Source organism: Saccopteryx leptura, chromosome 2 (assembly GCF_036850995.1).
Source record: "Saccopteryx leptura isolate mSacLep1 chromosome 2, mSacLep1_pri_phased_curated, whole genome shotgun sequence".
Taxonomy (NCBI): Eukaryota; Metazoa; Chordata; class Mammalia; order Chiroptera; family Emballonuridae; genus Saccopteryx; species Saccopteryx leptura.
In genome coordinates, this window is record NC_089504.1 from 275,443,856 (window position 1) to 275,464,404 (window position 20,549).

At 38.1% G+C, this 20,549-nt stretch overlaps 1 protein-coding gene across 1 annotated transcript in view; it reads right to left on the reverse strand.

Moving 5' to 3' along the window:
• Nucleotides 1-20,549, reverse strand: part of LOC136392017 (membrane cofactor protein-like) — a 284,107-nt gene that overhangs the window by 95,874 nt on the left and 167,684 nt on the right. Inside the window, exon 9 of the mRNA XM_066364008.1 lies at nt 9,886-10,068. Coding sequence (XP_066220105.1) covers nt 9,886-10,068 — 183 coding nt within the window. The remainder of the gene's footprint in view (nt 1-9,885; nt 10,069-20,549) is intronic.

The following is a 20,549-nucleotide window of genomic DNA, read 5'->3' on the forward strand; positions in this document are numbered from 1 at the left end:
ATATGCACATTCTTGCCATGGGGGAAAACCAAATCTATTCTCCACAGACCACCAGTAAGGCTCTTGAGTTGCCTTTTTTGGAGGATAAAGTTCACATGGGTGAAATCCCTTAGGAGGCAATGTAACAGGATTATACTCATGGGTGTCAGGGCCTCCAGGCATTAAAATTGTGAGAGACCATAAGTCTCTTGTTGGGTGTCTAGGTTTATTACTTTTAGGAGAGTCAGTCAAAATAGTCTTAAGTGTAGTAGGAAAACACCCAGAAATCTTGTGAGTATTATTAAACATAAAACATATAGGTACCTTATCCGTTTTCCCATGAAATGAGAAATTTGAATTAGTTTTATGTATAATAAAAGAACTACATGATCCTCCCAAAAACTTAGTATGATTATTAAACACAGGTATATCATCTCCTCCCCAAGTAACAGGCTTAACTAATGGTGGATTTGGAATATAAGCCCAATAAGATTTGTTTTGTTCAGTAGCCTCAACATTAAGTACTTGAATTGAAAGTACAGCTAGCATAACAATAAACATATTAGCAGGGTTACGATGTATGTTTTGTCGATGACAAATTAAATCAGCCCTCACAGTCAATGCCTTCAACTGGCCCCAGGTTGGTGGGTTGACAGTTCGAGTAGAGCGAGCCATCCGTTGATAGGGAGGTCGTCTAGCTTCCTGTAGTGACAATCGCTGCATCACTCGAGTAACAGGATTATACAGAGAGCTCCTTGATGGCCTTTGCTGGAAAGTCACTGGTGATGCGGGTGGCACAGAAGTCTCCTTCTGGCTGGGAGGGGGCAGCAGTGGCAGTGGAGGCCTCTGGTGACACATGGCGAATCAGCCGGTCTGGGATCCAAAGAGGCGAGTCAGCGTCCTGTGGAAATATACAAGCATACCCTCTCCCTTGAGTTAAAATTACATCTGGACCTTTCCATTGACCTGTCAATAAATCCTTCCACTTTGCCATTGGTTTAGGCTTATCCAGATCCAGATTCCAGTGTCTCAGCATGCGAGTGTGGCCTTGAGAGTCTGAATTAAGATTGTTAATAACAAACAAAGCATGATTTAAAAGCTGATGTGGGGAACTATATTTTAACTCACCTTCCCGTAGTTTTTGAATCTGCATTTTCAGGGTCTGATGAGTCCTTTCTACTATACCTTGTCCCTGTGGATTGTAAGGGATGCCAGTAATATGTGAAATATTAAAGGTGTTACAAAACCTTTTAAAGGCAGCTGATGTATATGCTGGAGCATTATCAGTTTTAATAGCCTTTGGCATTCCTAGAATAGCAAAGCAGTGAAAAAGATGTTGTACTACATCCTTAAAGGCCTCTCCAGTTCGTGCAGTACAAGCAACAACATTTGAAAAGGTATCAACACAAACATGTACATAGCAAAGTTTGCCAAAAGATGAAATATGACAGACATCCATCTGCCAAAGGTCATTGGGTCGGAGTCCTCGTGGGTTAACTCCAAAACTACGATTAGAAAAGTGAGTAGGGCAAGTGTTACAGCTACGCACGATAGCTCGAGCAGCTTCACGAGATAGTTGAAACTGCCACCGGAGTGCAGATGCATTCTGGTGATGTAAAGCATGTGAAAGTTTTGCTTCTTCTACTGCTGTAAACACTGCTTTCTGCTGTGTAAGAAAATCAGCAAGACGATTTCCTTCGTGTAGTGGCCCTGGAATAGAAGTGTGAGAGCGAATGTGGCCGATAAAGAAAGGGAGAGTTCTGGAATGGATCTGCTTTTGTAGGCTGCTTAAAAGTGAAAAAATCGTGGTTAGATGATGTGGTAAAGAAGCAGTTTCAATGTGAGGAAACATTTTAACTATATACTGTGAATCAGTGAACAAATTAAAGGGAACATGTTTCAATTTTTGAAATGCTGTTATAACAGCAATAATTTCTGTTTTTTGCGCTGATTTCTCCTGAGTATCAGTGATAATATGCTCATCCCCTATAATTGTTACAGCTTTACCATTAGATGAGCCATCAGTAAAAACCAGTGCAGCTGGTGGCGGCAGCGGATTTCTAGAAGTCTTAGTGGGAAAAATTACTGATTGTCTTTTTAGAAATTGCAGCAGTGGGTGAGCAGGAAGATGAAATAAAACCTGCCCTGTAAAATTACTAAAAGCAATTTGCCATTCTGAATTTAGCTGTAATAATGCTTGAAATTGATCCTTATTATAAGGAACAATGACTTCCGCCATTTCTTTACCAAACAACTCTCTGCTGCGGTTTCTTCCTTTAATTATAAGAGTAGCCACCAAATCAGTATAGGGCATAATAACTTTCTTGTGAGAGACAGGTAAGTGAAGCCACTCTAGAGGGCCATTCTGCCACAAACATCCGGTAGGGGTGTGTTCAGTGGCTAAAATCACAAGCTGCCATGGTTCCTCTATAATAACTCTGACTAAATGTTGATTATTAATTACTTCTTCTATTTTTCTAAGAGCTTTTGCCGCTTCTTCTGTGAGCTCTCGAGGAGAAGTTGGATCAGCATCTCCTCTCAAAATATCAAACAATGGCTTAAGCTCTGCTGTAGTTAATTTCAAATAGGGTCTGATCCAATTAATGTCTCCCAATAATTTTTGATAGTCATTTAGAGTTTTTAAATGATCTTTTCTTAATTGTAACTTTTGAGGACTGACAATGTCTGTAGACAGAACACGTCCTAAGTAATTAAAAGGTGGCTGTACTTGAATTTTTTCAGGGGCAATTTTTAATCCAAAATTCTGTAAAGACTGAGTTGTTTCTTGTAAAATATTATGCAATTTTTCCCGATCAGGCAGAGCAAGCAAAATGTCATCCATATAGTGAATTAAATAAAGATCAGGATATTTTAATCTTATTGGATCTAAAGCTTGATTCACAAATTTTTGACAAAGCGTGGGACTGTTTTTCATTCCCTGGGGTAATACCTTCCATTGATATCTCTCATAAGGTTGTTTAAAATTTTCTGATGGCAGACTAAATGCAAACCTTCGACAATCCTGTGTAGCTAATGGTATAGTAAAAAAGCAATCCTGTAAATCTATAACAATTACACTGTAGCCATGAGGCACCGCAACTGGTGAGGGGAGTCCAGGTTGTAATGACCCCATATCTTCCATAGTGGCATTTATAGCCCTAAGGTCCTGTAGCAACCTCCATTTTCCTGATTTCTTTTTAATAACAAAAATAGGAGTATTCCATGGACTGTTAGAAACTTCTATATGTCCTTCCTGTAATTGCTGCATAACTAATTCTCTGGCTGCCTTAATTTTTTCTGAACTCAGGGGCCACTGTTCTACCCATACTGGGTTGTTAGATTTCCAGTTAATAGGATCGGCAGCAAATAACTCAGTGGCCCCAACTATAAATTTGTATATTCTATACCAAGTCTTCCTTGATTTTCTAATGTCTGACTTGGATATACTTGGCCCTGCTGTTTCTTTCCTAGCCCTCGATTAGGATCAAAACCCATCTGTAACATTTGTGCAGTTACTTTTGAATCTAGGCTGTACATGAAAACACCCATTTGTTCTAAAATGTCTCTCCCCCAGAGAGATAATGGTATACTTGAAATTACATAGGGGCAGAAAGTTCCTTGGTTATTGTCTTCATCCTGCCAGGTTAATATTTGAGAACTTTTAGCAACATTTGAAGCCTGGCCAAGTCCAACTAATGAGGTTGGAGTTGACTGAGTCGGCCAGGCTCGAGGCCAATCTTTGCCAGCAATGCAGGAGACGTCTGCCCCGGTATCTAAAAGCCCCTCGATTTCTTTTCCAGAAATCTTTAATTTCTTTAGTGGCCGAACTTTCTTAATTTCTTGTATCCAAAACACAAAATCACTGGAGCCAAAGGCACCTTCTCCCCGTTTTTGTTCAGATATAGGCTTTCCGATGGGACAGTAAGGCAATAGTAAAAGCTGAGCAATTCTTTGACCAGGATAAATCTCAAGCGTTTTAATTGGGGGAGCAATCATTATTTTTATCTCCCCTTCATAGTCTGAATCAATTATTCCTGGCATTACGTATATTCCTTTTAAAGATGTTGAACTTCTGCCAATTAATAATCCAACCATTCCTTTAGGAAGGGGACCTTTAACTCCTGTTGGTAATGTAACCGCCGGACTGTCAGGGGTTAATATTGCTGAGGCGGTGGAACAGAGGTCCAGTCCTGCGCTGCCTGGGGTTGCCCTGGTGAGGTCTGAGACGGACCGGAGTTGACAAATGGATTCAGGCTGGCCCCAATTGTTATCGGGGCCTGAGGCTGGCCCCCTTGCCAGTTTCCCTGGTTGCTACTTTGATTACTTGTCAGATTTGAATTATGTGGGGGCTGCCATTCTATTCCTAAATTTGGTCCTAATGGCTGTCCGTTTTTGTGAAATTTAGAACGGCACTGCTTTGCCCAATGATATCCTTTTTGACAGCGTGGACACAAAGTCTTAGGCAATGGGACATTATTATTAGCATTATTAATTACGGGAGCTGTCCCTTGCACTCCTGGGCCTGTTTGCCCACTCTTGTTAGGGCATTGTCGGCTAAAGTGGCCCGTTTGATTACAAGTAAAGCAAGTAAGACTTCCCTTAGAGGAAGCTTCATTGACAGAAGGCATTTTTCCTTGATACATGGTCTTAATAAATTGAGGATACGTTTCTCCTTTTAAAGCTGCAGCAATAGTTACTCCCTGAACAAAAGCAGGATTTACATCCTGACAGGCTTTGATGAAATCTCCTATCGTTCCTTCTCTCCTCACTGACCGCAACATAGCCTGGCAAGTGGAATTAGCATTTTCATAAGCCAACTGTTTAATTATAATATCTCCTGCCGCCTCATTTGAAATAACTCTTCTTACTGCTTGAATCAACCGAGCAACAAACTCCTCATAAGGTTCATCACCTTTCTGTTTTACTCCTACCACAGTAACATCTCCACCAGACAAAGCTGGCAACTTTCTCCAAGCTGATATAGCACAATTATTCACTTGTATCAAAGCTGGTTTAGAAAGTTTTAACTGTTCACTAACATCAGCAAATTCTCCTTCTCCCGTAATCATTTCTCTAATCACAGGATTATGTGTCCTCCTGTTCCTAACTGCCTGTTGTTTAGCTTGCTCCTCATATTCAGCTCTCCAAAGGAGATAATTTCCTCCAGATAAACAAGCTTTAGCCACTTGTTCCCAATCATAAGGAGTCATCCAATTATGAGAAACTGTTTCCATCAAAGACATAGTATAAGGAGAGGTGGGTCCATATTGACTGCAAGCCATTTTCAACTCTTTCAATAATTTATAAGAAAGCGGCTCCCATGTAGGATCCTCCTCATCAAATTCACCAGCCACAGCCACAGGGAAACATAATGCCAAATCAGTTTCCCCTTGGTCGCAAGAAGCTTGAATTGCCTTCTGCAACCCTGTTAACCCTGATGATTTTTTCTTTTCATTAACATCTGGTGATTGTACTGGTAGAGGCAAAGACATTTTAATAGCCTTATTTTCATCCTTTTTGTCAGTCTTGGAGGGATATAATATGGGCAAGACTGTTTTTGACTTCCAATCCTCATTATCCCTATTATATTTAGCTGCCTCATCTTCTAATTCAGCCTCATCTTTTGGAGATAAAAGATTTTCACTATCATCCTGATGTTTACTTAATTTTAAAGAGGCCATAGCATGATTTGTAGTATCTTGAGACTGCCTTTTACTTCTAATTAACGGAGTCTCTTCTTTTGGAGGAGCAGTTGCCTTAGAAAGTTTATGCATCTCATGTTCTGGATTTAAGGCATCTTTAATCAAGCTCCATAAAGCAAATGTATCAACTGGAACCTTTTCTGGTCCATGTAGCTCATAATAAAGTTTTAAATCTTCTCCAACTTTAACCCATTTCTCGAAATCAAGCGTTCCCTCATCTGGAAACCATGGAGAACATTTTTGTACGAATTTCATAAAACGAGCTACTTGTTTAGAGGAGACCTTAACTCCTTTTTGGGAAAGTGTATACTTAATAACTTTCATAAAGAGTCTTCTTTCTTTAGACTCAGTATGGCCCATGACTTCTCAAAATCTTAAGTTCTGAAATTCTCCACCTATCCTCACCCTGTCTTTCTTACAGGGGGGTCTGCAGCACCCTGAGTGGAGTCCTAGCCGTCCCGAGACAACGAGGGGGGATTACCTGTAGGTCCCTGTATCGGGCGCCAAATGTCGGGGTCCAGCCCCGGGGGGGGATCCAGGGGTCCCACAGGAAGAGACGGCGTCGGCGAGATCGAGTGAGAGAGCCGAATTCTTTTCTTTCTCTTTATTCTCTAGTTAGCATTTACTGCCAGGCATCTCTGCTCAATGCTAGTATAGCTCCCTTTTTATGCACACACACTGAGTTACAATTACATGGTGTTAATCATTGCTTCTGTTTCACTATGTTTACATGTTTCTGGATAACAGTTAATTTATATCTATAAATTACAAACCAGGTAGCAAATCATTCAAAATACAAAATAACTTGAATAGTGATAACAACATCGGTAAAAGCTTTTAAGGTATTAGTACTAAAAGTTAACTAACTTTACTGCTGTTGTGAGTTAAGGGGCAGAGAGAGATTAGCAGACGAGATTATTAAGGACTAACAATGGACAACCGTTTGCTCAGATAAATGGCTTTGAGTTTAAGCAGTGTCCTACTTTTTCTCACAAGATTCTAAAAGGCTTGCCTATAAAGAAATTGACAGAACATTAAGAATAGCTTTCACCCAAAGATATACAGAGTGCACTTGCAAGATAGCCTAGTAGCAACATAAGACATTAATTGTTATTACTTCTATGGATTTTCCTACATTTCTCTCATTATTAAAGAATTTTTTGAAAGTATGTAAATCTTATGAGAACATCTCATTGAGAAAGCCTAGCAATTGCCTTTAGTCAAAAGACAATTCTCTTAGTAAAACATTCTTTTCTTGCTGACTGCGCTTTCATCCTAGGCCACACAATGGGCCATTTTATTATACCTTACCTAAGATACTATTGTCTAGTCAAATATTACTTATTTATTATATTTAAACACTAGTTAAGTTCTACCTCTATTCTTCTCAGAGTGTATCACTATCTGCAGATCAAATAAGCAAGAAGAAAGGAATGTTTCTTAACTCTATTACATGAAAAGGCTAGGAGGAAAAATGTTGAATTAAGTGAAGGCCGAGAGGTGCTCTGTACACAGCCACTGCCTCCTACCTAGTCACAAGTCACAATCTATTCTTTCTAACATGATTAAGAAGGAATTTTCCTACAAACTTAACCCTTTATGAGGGATATCATAGCCAGCCTCTTATGTCTATGAGCCCAGTTCAAGGGGCTTACAGGCTTTTCTGTAGAACTCACACCCTCTGTCTCATTTCCAAAGAAATTACTACAAATCTACAGGGAAAGTACGGTACTATTATCCCTGTGCCACAAATAATAGCACACACCCAGAAAAAGGGGGGATATAAGGCCAGATTAATTCAAAAGATTAAAGGGGGAAGTATCGTGCCTTTCCTTGCGGTGACTTTGTCAACCCGCAGCTGTTGGTCTTACTGCGGTGACTCTATCTTCTTTTGCTGTGACTTTGTCAACCAGCAGTTGTGGATCTTCTTCTGCTGTGACCTAGTTAGCCAGCATTAGTGGATCGGCTCCCGACACTTTTTTAAATCCTTTATGAAATACTTTCTGTTACCTCTTTTGAAAGAGCATATTAACAAACCAAGTATCCCACAGTGCATGTGCTCACTAGGACCATGTGAGTAAACACGGGTGAGTCAATGAATTTAAATGTCACAAGAGTCTTAATGTATCAGTCCACCAAAAAAGCATTAGTTTCCCTCCAAAACCTTATAACATGCAACTAAAGTACTCAAGGAAGCTACCAGTTTCCAGGTATAGAGGAATTATAAAAAGATGTTGTAATTACCATGTTAATTAGATGGTAACTCCCCTTATTCCTTTAAAATATTAGGACAACAAAAAATATACAAACAAACAAGAGCTAGTCATTTAAATTTGAGATCAATACCCTTATGTTTAACAGGAAACTAAGTCCAAAGAAATGATGTTACTCTAATAAGCAGAGCCAAACTAAAACCTTGTGTGAGGTCTGCTCAGGCTAAGCTCTTCCCAATACAGTCCCCTCTTGTCCACATGGAACAAGATACTCATCCCTGCCCGGGAAACTGGATAATACTGAATCCTATTATATATGATGTTTTTATTGTATATACACATTTATAATAAAGTTTAATTCATAAATTTGGGAAGATAAGCCATAAACAACTACTAATAAAATGGAATAATTATAATAATATCCTATAATAAAAATATGTGATATTCTTCTCAGAATATCATATTGCATTGCACGCTCCCTCCTCCTAGTGATGATGTGAGATGATACAGTGCCCACATGATGCGAAGTGAGGTGAATACACTGAGCCAAGGGATGATTCTCGTATAGGTGGGAAATAGTGGGACAGTGTGAAAAGTCATCATGCCACTCAGAATGGCAAGTAACTTATACTTATGAATTACTCTTTCCTGTTATTTGCATTAAATATTTTCACACCAGATTTGCAGGCAATTGAAACTACAGAAAGTGAAACCAAGGATAAGTGGTGACTGCTGTATAGCTCTTGCCCCTTGTTCCTGCTGAAATCAAAGAGAAGCCAGAGATTGGAATATAGAAAAATAATTCCATCCACCATGTCAAAATCACCTCCAAAGCAGGGCAGCTGATGAGTAGTTCATCCATGAAGTCCTCCATTTCATTTCAATAAATAAGGACTTTTCCTGTCTTTCTGTTGATGTGAAATTTACTTTCTATTGCCAAAAAGAAAGTTCAGTAAAGAGAAAAAGGTAAATTACATGAGGCAAGGAGAGGTGGGGTCTTGTTCTAGGACAGCAGAGATTTCCCAGTTTAAAAGGTACTACATAGAAAGAATAAAACCGATTGCGGTCCAGGAAATAAAACATCATCCTGGATCACAAAGATAACCTGTAAAGGTGTCAACAGATCATTTTAAAAATAATAAAATAGCAATGTTGGTGACATAGAAAACATATGTGTTAAAAATCATTAGCCATGGCCAGTCCTCTTCACTAATATTAACTGCAGTAATGCTGTAAATTATATATGAGCTTCCTAGCTTTCTATAGGTCAGGTGCTGTGCTAAGTGCTCGAAATACACCCCATTTTAACTTTACTATTGACCAATGATGAATGAATTACATCATTTTATAAGTAAGTAAACACCTTACAGGTTTATATTACTTGTCCAAGTTTGTTCTAATGTCTGCAGACCACGGCAGAAAGTTTTAGAACCACAAAGTATAACGACTAGAATGGCTATATATTCTTTCTCCTTTGTTACTAAAAGTGACGAATGGGTGCAAATCATCAGATATTTAAAGAATATGAAAAATCAGGAGCCATTTATGAATTTTGAAAAATATAAGCAGACAGTTACTAAACCTGAGACACTGAAAATTGTAGGCTTTGCACTGGGAGGTGTTGACATGGAAAAAAATGATGAAAACAGGATGAAGTATTTGGTAATTATTACTTTTGAAAATTTATATACATCTTGCCTTTAGATTTTTTACTTTTTTAGGTATAAATTCTAGTGCTTCAATTTACTCTGATAAATGATTGTGATCCATTGTTACACATGAGAAACACAAAACAACAGCAATTTAGACACCATTGTGATGTACATAATGTGCTAAGACTCTATAAAATAAATTATGTCATACATTTGTCATGAAAATTATTATGAGAGATATAATTACAAACACTGCTACTTTATGAAAATCCCACGTCATTGATATTGATTGTCAAAGAAATAAGATCTAAAGAAAAAAGAAAAAAAGATCCTTTGTACCTTGGGTACAATTTGGCAGCCCAGGCAGCCAAGTACTGTTAGGTCCACACATAACAATTTTGCTGCCTTCAAGGAGAAATTCCTTCAGGCATTCAAGTCTAACCCTTGTTTTGTAGGAATATTTTGTTCCAGTTACTGACACAGTTTTTCCATTCTTGACTACTGGATACGGACATTGGACCACTGAAAAGCAGAGAAATTCCAGAATTAATGCAAAGCTGCTTTAACACAGGAAAGAAATCAAGTACAAAATAGTAATTTCCCCTGGAACACAGAGACAAGGACCCGAAGGCGGGATGTTAACCTTTTATAAAAAGATTTTATTTGTGTATTTTAATTCCAGATAAAGAGATATAACCTTTTCTCCCATAGAATGGACTGTCATTATAGATGATTGGTTTTCTATATTTTTCCATTACTGACAAGTTTTGAGAAAGGTCTGACTACCACGGACAATTTTCAGGTAAGCTCAAATATAACTTTTGATGCTGTTTACTTTTAGGATTTTTTTCTAAATAAAAATCCATGTTGACACTGATTTAGTACCCTGACCTTTCTGAAGGCAGGAAAGAGACTTCTAATAAGGTAATACTTGAGCTCAAGTGTAAAAGTTGGAGAGAAGCTAGCCATGCAAAGATATGCAAAAAGAATTAATTCATCATGTCTCAACAGCATGCAGGACTGGGATGTTCAAGAAAAAGAAAAGCCAGTGGAAGTAGGGCTGTTGTTTCCAAACATTTTTTACTAGAACTCAGAGATCAAAAATCACATTGTAAATTGTAATCTCATAACCTGGGATAAAGTTAAAACTTATATTTAGCCTTCGCACCCATACACTCTGGTATCTCCTGTTCTGCTCCACATCTTAGGAAGTAAAATGCTGGGCATGACCCTCCAGATTGATTTCAGGATCCACAACGGGTGCCAGAATTTGGGGAAAATCACAGACAAAACAAAACACAGCAAAACACTGGCTGGGATTTAGATTAAATCTGAGCCACAGACAAGGGCCCACAATGCACAGTGTTTTAAGCCAGGAGAGTGCTCTTCCTCCCTGCGTGGGGATCCATCAGGCATCATTTCCCGTCACCCTGAAGAACTTTGTCTAAGCAATTGTTATAGTTCAGGTGGGGCAGTGACAATGCTGTTAGCTTTTATTTCAGAATGCTTATTTTGTTTTTGTTTTTGAGAGACAGACAGACATGGAGGGAGAGAGCATGGGTGGAGAGAGGTAAGAAGCATCAACTCATAATTGCTTCACTGTAGTTGTTTATTGATTTCTTTTCATACTTGACCAGGGGCTCAAGCCAAGCCAGTGACCTTTAGGTTCAAGCTATTGTCCTTGGGATCATGTTGATGATTTCACACTCAAGCTGGTGACTCACACTCAAGTTGGCAAGATCATGCTCTAGTCTAGATGGTGAGGTTTTGAACCGGGGACCTCAACATTCTGGTTAGATGCTCTATCCACTGTACCATCACTAGTCAAGCAAAATGGTTTCCTTTTATTTTTATTTTTTTTAATTTCATCTTCAGCTTTAAATGATTTTTTCCTTGACAGACATTTATTATCTATTTTTTCATCACATTATCAGATATTATTTTTTTACGGTCTCCACAGCTCCCTAAAACAAATCAGCTGTCATTCTTTACAGAAGTGGGGCAAAGTTATATGCTTCTAATATCTCACTGGCTGTTTTTCTTTTTTTTTTTCTAATTTTTAAATTTTATTTAGAAAACAAGGTGACATTGATCAACAACAGTACATAGGTTTCAGGCAAATATTTCTATAACATTTGAACTCTTGTTTATGTTGTATATCCTTCACCCAAAGTCAAATCACTTTCTATCACCTTATATTTCTCCCTCTTTACACCCTCCCCTCCACCCTCTCTCATTCCTTTCTCCCACTTTCCCTTACCCCTGGTAACTACTTAGTTTTATCTGTGTCCATGAGTCTCAGTTTTATATCCCACCTATGTGTGTAATCATACAGTTCTTAGCTTTTTCTGATTTATTTATTTCACTCAGTATAATATTCTCAAGATCCATCCATGTTGTCATAAATGTCACTATATAGTCATTTATTATGGCTGAGTAATATTCCATTGTAATTTATCCAATTTTATCCACATCTTCTTTATCCAATTTTATCGAGAGATACTTTGGTTGTTTCCATGTCTGGCCACTGTGAATAATGCTGAGATGAACATGGGGGTGCAGCTGTCTTTATGTAAAAATGTTTTTGAGTTTTTGTAATAGATAACCAGTACAAAGATTGCTGATTCATATGGTAATTCTATTCATAATTTATTTTTATTAAGTGAGAAGAGGGGAGGCAGAGACAGATTTCTGCATGCACCCCAACTGAGATCCACCCAGAAAGCCCCCTAACAGGGGGTGCATTGCCCATCTGGGCCTCTGCTTGGTTGCTCAGCAACTGAGCTATTTTAGAGCCTGAGGTGAGGCCATGGAGCCATGCTCAGCACCCAGGGCCAACTTTGCTCAAACCATTTGAGCCATGGCTTCAGGAGGGGAAGAGAAAGAGAGAAGGAAGAAGAGAGGAGGAGAAGCAGATGGTCATGTCTTTCATGTGCCTTGACCTGAAATCAAACCCAGGTCTTCCACATTAACACTCTAAGCTTGAAAAAGCTAGTGAAGTCCTCTATTCTTAATTTTTTGAAGAAACATAAATTTTATTCCATAATGGTTGTACTAATTTGCATTCCCACCAGCTGTGAATGAGGGTTTCTTTTTCTCCACAGCCTGTCCAATACTTGTTATCAATTGTCTTATTGATAATAGCCAAACAAGTATGAGGTGGTATCACATTGTAGTTTTGATTAGCATTTCTTGAATAGCTAGTGAAGATGGGCATCTTTTCATATATCTGTTGGCCATTTGTATGTCCTCTTGGGAGAAGTGTCTGTTCAGGTCCTCTCCCCATTTTTTAATTGGATTTTTGCTTGTTTGTTGCTGAGCTTTGTGAATTCTTTATATACTTTGGATAGTAATCCCTTATCAGAGCTGTAGTTTGCAAATGTCACCTTCCCTATAGTTGGCTGCTATTTGTTTTGTTGTCAGTTTCTTTTGCTGTGAAGAAGCTTTTTAGCTTGGTATAGTCCCAATCATTTATTATTCTCTTTCTTTCCCTTGCCTTTGGGGTCAAATGCCAATAAATTGTTCTCTATGGCTAAGGTCCATAAGCTTAATACCTATATTTTCTTCTATGTGATTTATATTTTCAGGTCTTTTATTTAGGTTTTTTTTTTTTTTAATAATTTAATTTTTTTAATGGGGTGACATCAATAAATCAGGATACATATATTCAAAGATAACAAGTCCAGGGTATCTTGTCGTTCAATTATGTTGCATACCTATCACCCAAAGTCAGATTGTCCTCTGTCACCTTCTATCTTGTTTTCTTTGTGCCCCTCCCCCTCCCCCTTTCCTTCTCCCATTCCCCCCTCCCCCCCATAACCACCACACTCTTATCAATGTCTCTTAGTTTCTCTTTTATGTCCCACCTACGTATGGAATAATGCAGTTCCTGGTTTTTTCTGATTTACTTATTTCTCTTCGTATCATGTTATCAAGATCCCACCATTTTGCTGTAAATGTTCCGATGTCATCATTTCTTATGGCTGAGTAGTATTCCATAGTGTATATGTGCCACATCTTCTTTATCCAGTCATCTATTGACGGGCTTTTTGGTTGTTTCCATCTCCTGGCCACTGTAAACAATGCTGCAATAAACATGGGGCTGCATGTGTCTTTACGTATAATGTTTCTGAGTTTTTGGGATATATACCCAGTAGAGGGATTGCTGGGTCATAAGGTAGTTCTATTTTCAGTTTTTTGAGGAACCACCATACTTCCTTCCATAATGGTTGTACTACTTTACATTCCCACCAACAGTGTATGAGGGTTCCTTTTTCTCCACAGCCTCTCCAACATTTGCTATTACCTGTCTTGCTAATAATAGCTAATCGAACAGGTGTGAGGTGGTATCTCATTGCCGTTTTGATTTGCATTTCTCTAATTGCTAAAGAAGATGAGCATCTTTTCATATATCTGTTGGCCATTTGTATTTCTTCCTGGGAGAAGTGTCTGTTCATATCCTCTTCCCATTTTTTTATGGAATTGTTTGTTTGTTTGTTGTTGAGTTTTATGAGTTCTTTGTATATTTTGGATATTAGGCCCTTATCTGAGCTGTTGTTTGAAAATATCATTTCCCATTTAGTTGGCTTTCTGTTTATTTTGTTATCAGTTTTTCTTGCTGAGCAAAAACTTCTTAGTCTGATGTAGTCCCATTAATTAATTTTTGCCTTCACTTCTCTTGCCTGTGGAGTCAAATTCATAAAATGCTCTTTAAAACCCAGGTCCATGAGTTGAGTACCTATGTCTTCTTCTATGTACTTAATTGTTTCAGGTCTTATGTTTAGATCTTTGATCCATTTTGAGTTCATTTTTGTACAGGGGGTGAGACTGTAGTTCAGTTTCATTCTTTTGCATGTGGCTTTCCAGTTTTCCCAGCACCATTTGTTGAAGAAGCTTTCTTTTCTCCATTGTGTGTTGTTGGCCCCTTTATCAAAAATTATTTGACTATATATATGTGGTTTTATTTCTGGACTTTCTATTCTGTTCCATTGGTCTGAGTGTCTATTTTTCTGCCAATACCATGCTGTTTTGATTGTCGTGGCCCTATAATAGAGTTTGAAGTCAGGTATTGAAATGCCCCCAGCTTCATTCTTTTTCTTTAGGATTGCTTTGGCTATTCGGGGTTTTTTATAGTTCCATATAAATCTGATGATTTTTTGCTCTATTTCTTTAAAAAACGTCATTGGAAGTTTGATGGGAATTGCATTAAATTTGTATATTGCTTTGGGTAATATAGCCATCTTGATTATATTTATTCTTCCTAGCCAAGAACAAGGTATATTCTTCCATCTCATTATATCTTTTTCGATTTCTCTTAACAATGGTTTATAGTTTTCATTATATAAGTCCTTTACATTCTTTGTTATGTTTATTCCTAAGTATTTTATTTTTTTTGTTGCAATCGTGAAGGGGATTATTTTTTTGAGTTCATTCTCAGTTGTTTCATTGTTGGCATATAGAAAGGCTATTGACTTCTGTATGTTAATTTTGTATCCTGCGACCTTACTGTATTGGCTTATTGTTTCTAGTAGTCTTTTTGTGGATTCTTTGGGGTTTTCGATGTATAGGATCATATCATCTGCAAAAAGTGATACCTTTACTTCTTCTTTTCCGATATGGATGCCTTTTATTTCTTTGTCTTATCTGATTGCTCTGGCTAGAACCTCTAGTACCACATTAAATAAGAGTGGAGAGAGTGGACAACCCTGTCTTGTTCCTGATTTAAGGGGGAAAGCCTTCAGTTTAGTGCCATTTAATATGATGTTAGCTGATGGTTTATCATATATGGCCTTTATCATGTTGAGATATTTTCCTTCTATACCCATTTTGTTGAGAGTCTTAAACATAAAATTGTGTTGTATTTTATCGAAAGCCTTTTCTGCGTCTATTGATAAGATCATGTGGTTTTTGTTCTTTGTTTTGTTGATATGGTGTATTACGTTAACTGTTTTACGTATGTTGAACCATCCTTGAGATTCTGGGATGAATCTCACTTGATCATGATCTATTATTTTTTTAATATGTTGTTGTATTCGATTTGCTAGTATTTTGTTTAGTATTTTAGCATCTGTATTCATTAGAGATATTGGTCTGTAGTTTTCTTTTTTTGTGCCATCCTTGCCTGGTTTTGGTATGAGGGTTATGTTGGCCTCATAAAATGTGTTTGGAAGTATTGCTTCTTCAATTTTTTGGAAGAATTTGAGTAGAATAGGAACCAAGTCTTCTTTGAATGTTTGATAAAATTCACTGGTATAGCCATCAGGGCCTGGACTTTTATTTTTGGGGAGGTTTTTAATGGTTTTTTCTATTTCTTCTCTACTAATAGGTCTGCTTAGGCTTTCTGCTTCTTCTTGACTCAGTCTAGGAAGGTTGTATTGTTCTAGGAATTTATCCATTTCTCTTAGGTTGTTGAATTTAGTGGCATAAAGTTTTTCATAGTATTCTACAATAATTCTTTGTATATCTACGGTGTCCGTGGTGATTTCTCCTCTTTCATTTTGGATTTTGTTTATATGAGTTCTTTCTCTTTTTTCCTTGGTAAGTCTTGCCAAGGGTTTGTCAATTTTGTTGACTTTTTCAAAGAACCAGCTCCTTGTTCTATTAATTTTTTTATAGTTTTTCTGTTCTCTAATTCATTTATTTCTGCTCTGATTTTTATTATCTCCTTTCTTCGGCTAGTTTTGGGTTGTCTTTGTTCTTCTTTTTCTAGTTCTTTAAAGTGGGAAGTTAAGTGGTTCACTTGGGCTCTCTCTTTTTGTTCATATATGCCTGAAGTGATATGAACTTCCCTCTTATCACGGCTTTTGCTGCATCCCATAGATTCTGATATGTCATATTGTCATTTTCATTAGTCTGTATATATCTTTTGATCTCTGCACTTATTTCTTCTTTGACCCATTCATTTTTTAAAAGTATGTTGTTTAGTTTCCACATTTTTGTGGGATTTTTTTCCTCTTTTTTGCAGTTGAATTCTAGTTTCAAGGCTTTATGATCAGAAAATATGCTTGGTACAACTTCAATTTTTCTGAATTTGCTGATGTTGTTTTTGTGGCCCAACATATGGTCAATTCTTGAGAATGATCCATGTACACTGGAGAAAAATGTATACTCAGTCACTTTGGGATGAAATGTCCTCTAGATGTCTATCATATCCAGGTGCTCTAGTGTTTTGTTTAAGGCCACCATGTCTTTGTTGATTCCCTGTTTGGATGACCGATCTAGAGCCGTCAGTGGTGTATTGAGGTCTCCAAGTATGATTGTATTTTTGTCAGTTTTTGTTTTAAGATCAATAAGTAGCTGTCTTATATATTTTGGTGCTCCTTGGTTTGGTGCATATATATTAAGAATTGTTATGTCTTCTTGATTCAGTGTCCCCTTAGCCATTATGAAATGGCCATTTTTGTCTCTGAGTACTTTTCCTGTCTTGTAGTCAGCATTATCCGATATGAGTATTGCTACGCCTGCTTTTTTTTGGATGTTATTTGCTTGGAGTATTGTTTTCCAGCCTTTCACTTTGAATTTGTTTTTATCCTTGTTGCTTAGATGAGTTTCCTGTAGGCAGCATACAGTTGGATTTTCTTTTTTAATCCATTCTGCTACTCTGTGCCTTTTTATTGGTGAGTTTAATCCATTTACATTTAGTGTAATTATTGATACTTATGAGTTCCCTATTGCCATTTTATATCTTGCTTTCTGTTAGTTTTGTGTCTTGTTGGATCCTTCTCTTTCGTTTTTCTATCTTTTGTTTTTATTTGGTTGTATTCCATACATCTTTCCTCTGTTGCTATCTTTTTTATTTCATGTGCTTCTGTGGTGGTTTTTCAGTGGTGGTTACCTTTGAGTAATGAAAAGGGTTCCTACCCTGTTCATTGTAGCGAACTATTTTGTGAGTACTTTTGCACTCCATCGTCCTTTGCTACTGTTAATCTCCATCTTCTCCCCCTCTTTCTTTTTGTTGTTGTTACAGTTTAAATTTGGTTGTATTGTGTTCTTCTTGGAGCTTTTACTTGTGGCTCTGTTTTTTTTTTGTTCTTTGTATCTGATTGGAGAAACCCCTTTAGTAATTCTTGGAGAGGGGGGTTTTCTGATGATAAATTCCCTCATCTTTTCTGTATCTGTGAATGTTTTTATTTCTCCTTCATATTTGAAGATAGCTTTGATGGGTATAGTATTCGTGGCTGAAAGTTCCTCTCTTTCAGGACTTTAAATATTGGGGTCCACTCTCTTCTAGCTTGTAGAGTTTCCACTGAGAAATCTGATGATAATCTAATGGGCCTTCCTTTATATGTTGTATTCTTCTTTTCCCTGGCTGCCTTGAGAATTTTTTCTTTGCTGTTGGTTTGTGTCAATTTCATTATGATATGCCTTGGAGTAGATTTGTTGGGGTTAAGAAAACTCGGTGTTCTGTTTGCTTCTTGAATTTGCGGCTTTAGATCTTTCCACAGGCTTGGGAAGTTCTCATCTATTATTTGTTTGAGTATGTTCTCCATTCCATTTTCTCTCTCTTCTCCCTCTGATATACCTATTATTCTTATGTTATTCTTTTTGATGGAGTCAGATAATTCTTGTAGGGCTATCTCATTTTTTTTAATTTTTGAGTCTCTTTCTTTTTCTCTCTGTTGTGCCTCAAGTTGCTTGTCTTCTATTTCACTAATCCTCTCTTTTATCAGACCTGTTCTATTAGCTAAGCTTGTTACTTCGTTTTTCAGCTCGTGAATTGAGTTTTTCATCTCTGTTTGATTTGTTTTTATAGTTTCAATTTCCTTGGACATATATTCTTTGTGTTCATTGAGTTGTTTTCTGAGCTCCCTAAATTGCCTTTCTGTGTTTTCTTGTATATCTCGGAGGATTTTTAGGATTTCTATCTTGAATTCTCTGTCATTTAGCTCCAAGGTTTCCAATATATTAAATTTTTTCTCCATAGATTTTTCCTCATCTAGCTGTGTTACCTCTCTTTCTTTTGTATCCATGATATTCGATTTTCTCTTCCTTAATGGCATCTGAGGGTGGTTTTTTTGATAGTATTAATGAGATTTAATAAAGAATAAAAAGTTAAAAAAAATAAAAAATCAAAAAGAGTTGTTTTTTTTTTTAAATTAATAATGAAATAAAGAAAAATAAAATAGCATAAAAATTTTTTTAAAAAGGAAATTATTCCCCCCCTCCTTTTTTCCTTTCCTCTCCTCTCCCCTTTTTCTTGAGAAAATCTTGTGGTGAACTGTGAATTTTAACAAACAATGCCTGTGATGGAGGGCCTGAATTGGGGAAAAATAATTAAAGGGCAAAAAAAAAAAAAAAGAAAAAAAAGAAAAAAAAGGGGGGTATGGACCCCAAAAAGCAAATAAGGAAAAAATTTGGGTCAAGAATATAATGATTTGCTTTTAGGTGTTGGTTGTCTAAGAGTTATGATGAGAGGAATAAGAGGAAAACAGAAAAATGGGGGGACAAATTAAAAAAATACTATTTTATTTAGTGGAACAAGAACTAGATAAAATGGAGAGCCAGGGATGGGAGCACTGCTAGTGAGTTAAAAAGGTGAAGTAAAAACCCCCCAAAATGCCACAAACATAAGTTTGAGTCCCAGATAAGAGAATTTGTTTGTTATTGAGGTTTGAATGAAAGGAGATGTAAAGGAGAAAGGAAGAAACTAATATACAGGGAGAAAAGAAAGAGAGAGAGAGAGAAAAAAAGAGGGAACCACTAAAAGAAGAAAAAAGAAAGGAGAGAGAGAGAGAGAGAGAGAGAGAGAGAGTGTTAAGGGTTTTGGAGTGCAACCCTCATAGAGAGAAAGGAAGGGGAGAAAAAAGATAATGGGAGATGTAACACTTATGGGTAGTGTAGTTCAAGGAGAGGAGAGAGTAAGACCGGCAGAGAGTTAATCAGCCAAATTGGAGGAGGAAAAAAAGTATCAAGAATGAAGATAAGAGAAACAAACGACCAAATATAATAAAATGGGATAGGTTATAAAGTCTGCAGATTATTCTTGATTTTGAGAGGTTATCTTCTTGCTTTTTCTTTTCTCTCCCTTTTCCTGGTCAGTGAGTCTGTACCCCGGGTTCTTCCCCTTTGGCACGCTCAGGTAGAGGTTTGCAGTTGATAAGTCTCTATGGCAATGTCATGTATTGTGCTTTAGTCTCGTTGGCAGTCGAGGCTCATTAGCATTTTTAGGCTCCGACAGTGAGAGAGTTCATGTTCCTGGAGCCTTTCTCCTAGTCTTTCCTTCCTCAATTAGTAGCCTGATAATCCAGCTATGGGGTTGCTGCTGCCTCTGCCTGGATAGTAAGAGACTCAAAGAGCTGGCAACTCCCAACTCTATTCCCACTCAGCACAGGGCTCTGGGTAAGGCTCAGTCAGTCAGAGCTGCTAGCATAATCCGGCGGGCTTTCCGCCCACTCAAAGACCTCTGGCTCTGCCATTCTGTCCGGTAACACAGGCGGGCGCCCACTTCCAGGGCGCTTGGAGGGAACTCTCACTCACTATCTGCGTGCACAGACCAGGATATCCGGCCAGCAGTCTCACGCTCTGAGTGAAACCCCCAACCGCATGGAAAAGTTGCAGAGTTCGAATTGAGTCTCGCTCCGTCCCCGTGCGCGGCTTTTGCAAGGCACTGGGGTGGCCCGAGATTCCGCTTTGGCCCACACAAAGGCCCCTGACTCTGCCCCTCTGTGCGATAACACGGGCGCGCACTGCCGAGGCACTCGAAGGAATCGCTCACTCCCTATCTGCGCACACACCAGGATATGAGGCCTGCCGCGTTTCCCTCTGAGGGAAACCCTCACCAGCACGGAAAATTTCCACCGTTGGAATTAGTTCTCGCTCCCTCCCGTGCGCGGCTTTCCCAGGGCGCTGGGGCTGCCCAGAGATTCTGCTTTCGGCCCACTGAAAGGCCTCTGACTCTGCCTCTCTGTGGGGTAACACGGGCACCCACTTCCGGGGCTTAGGAAGAAATCTCTCGCCCACTAACTGCGCACCAACCAGGAGAACGGGTAAAATGGCTGCCCCGC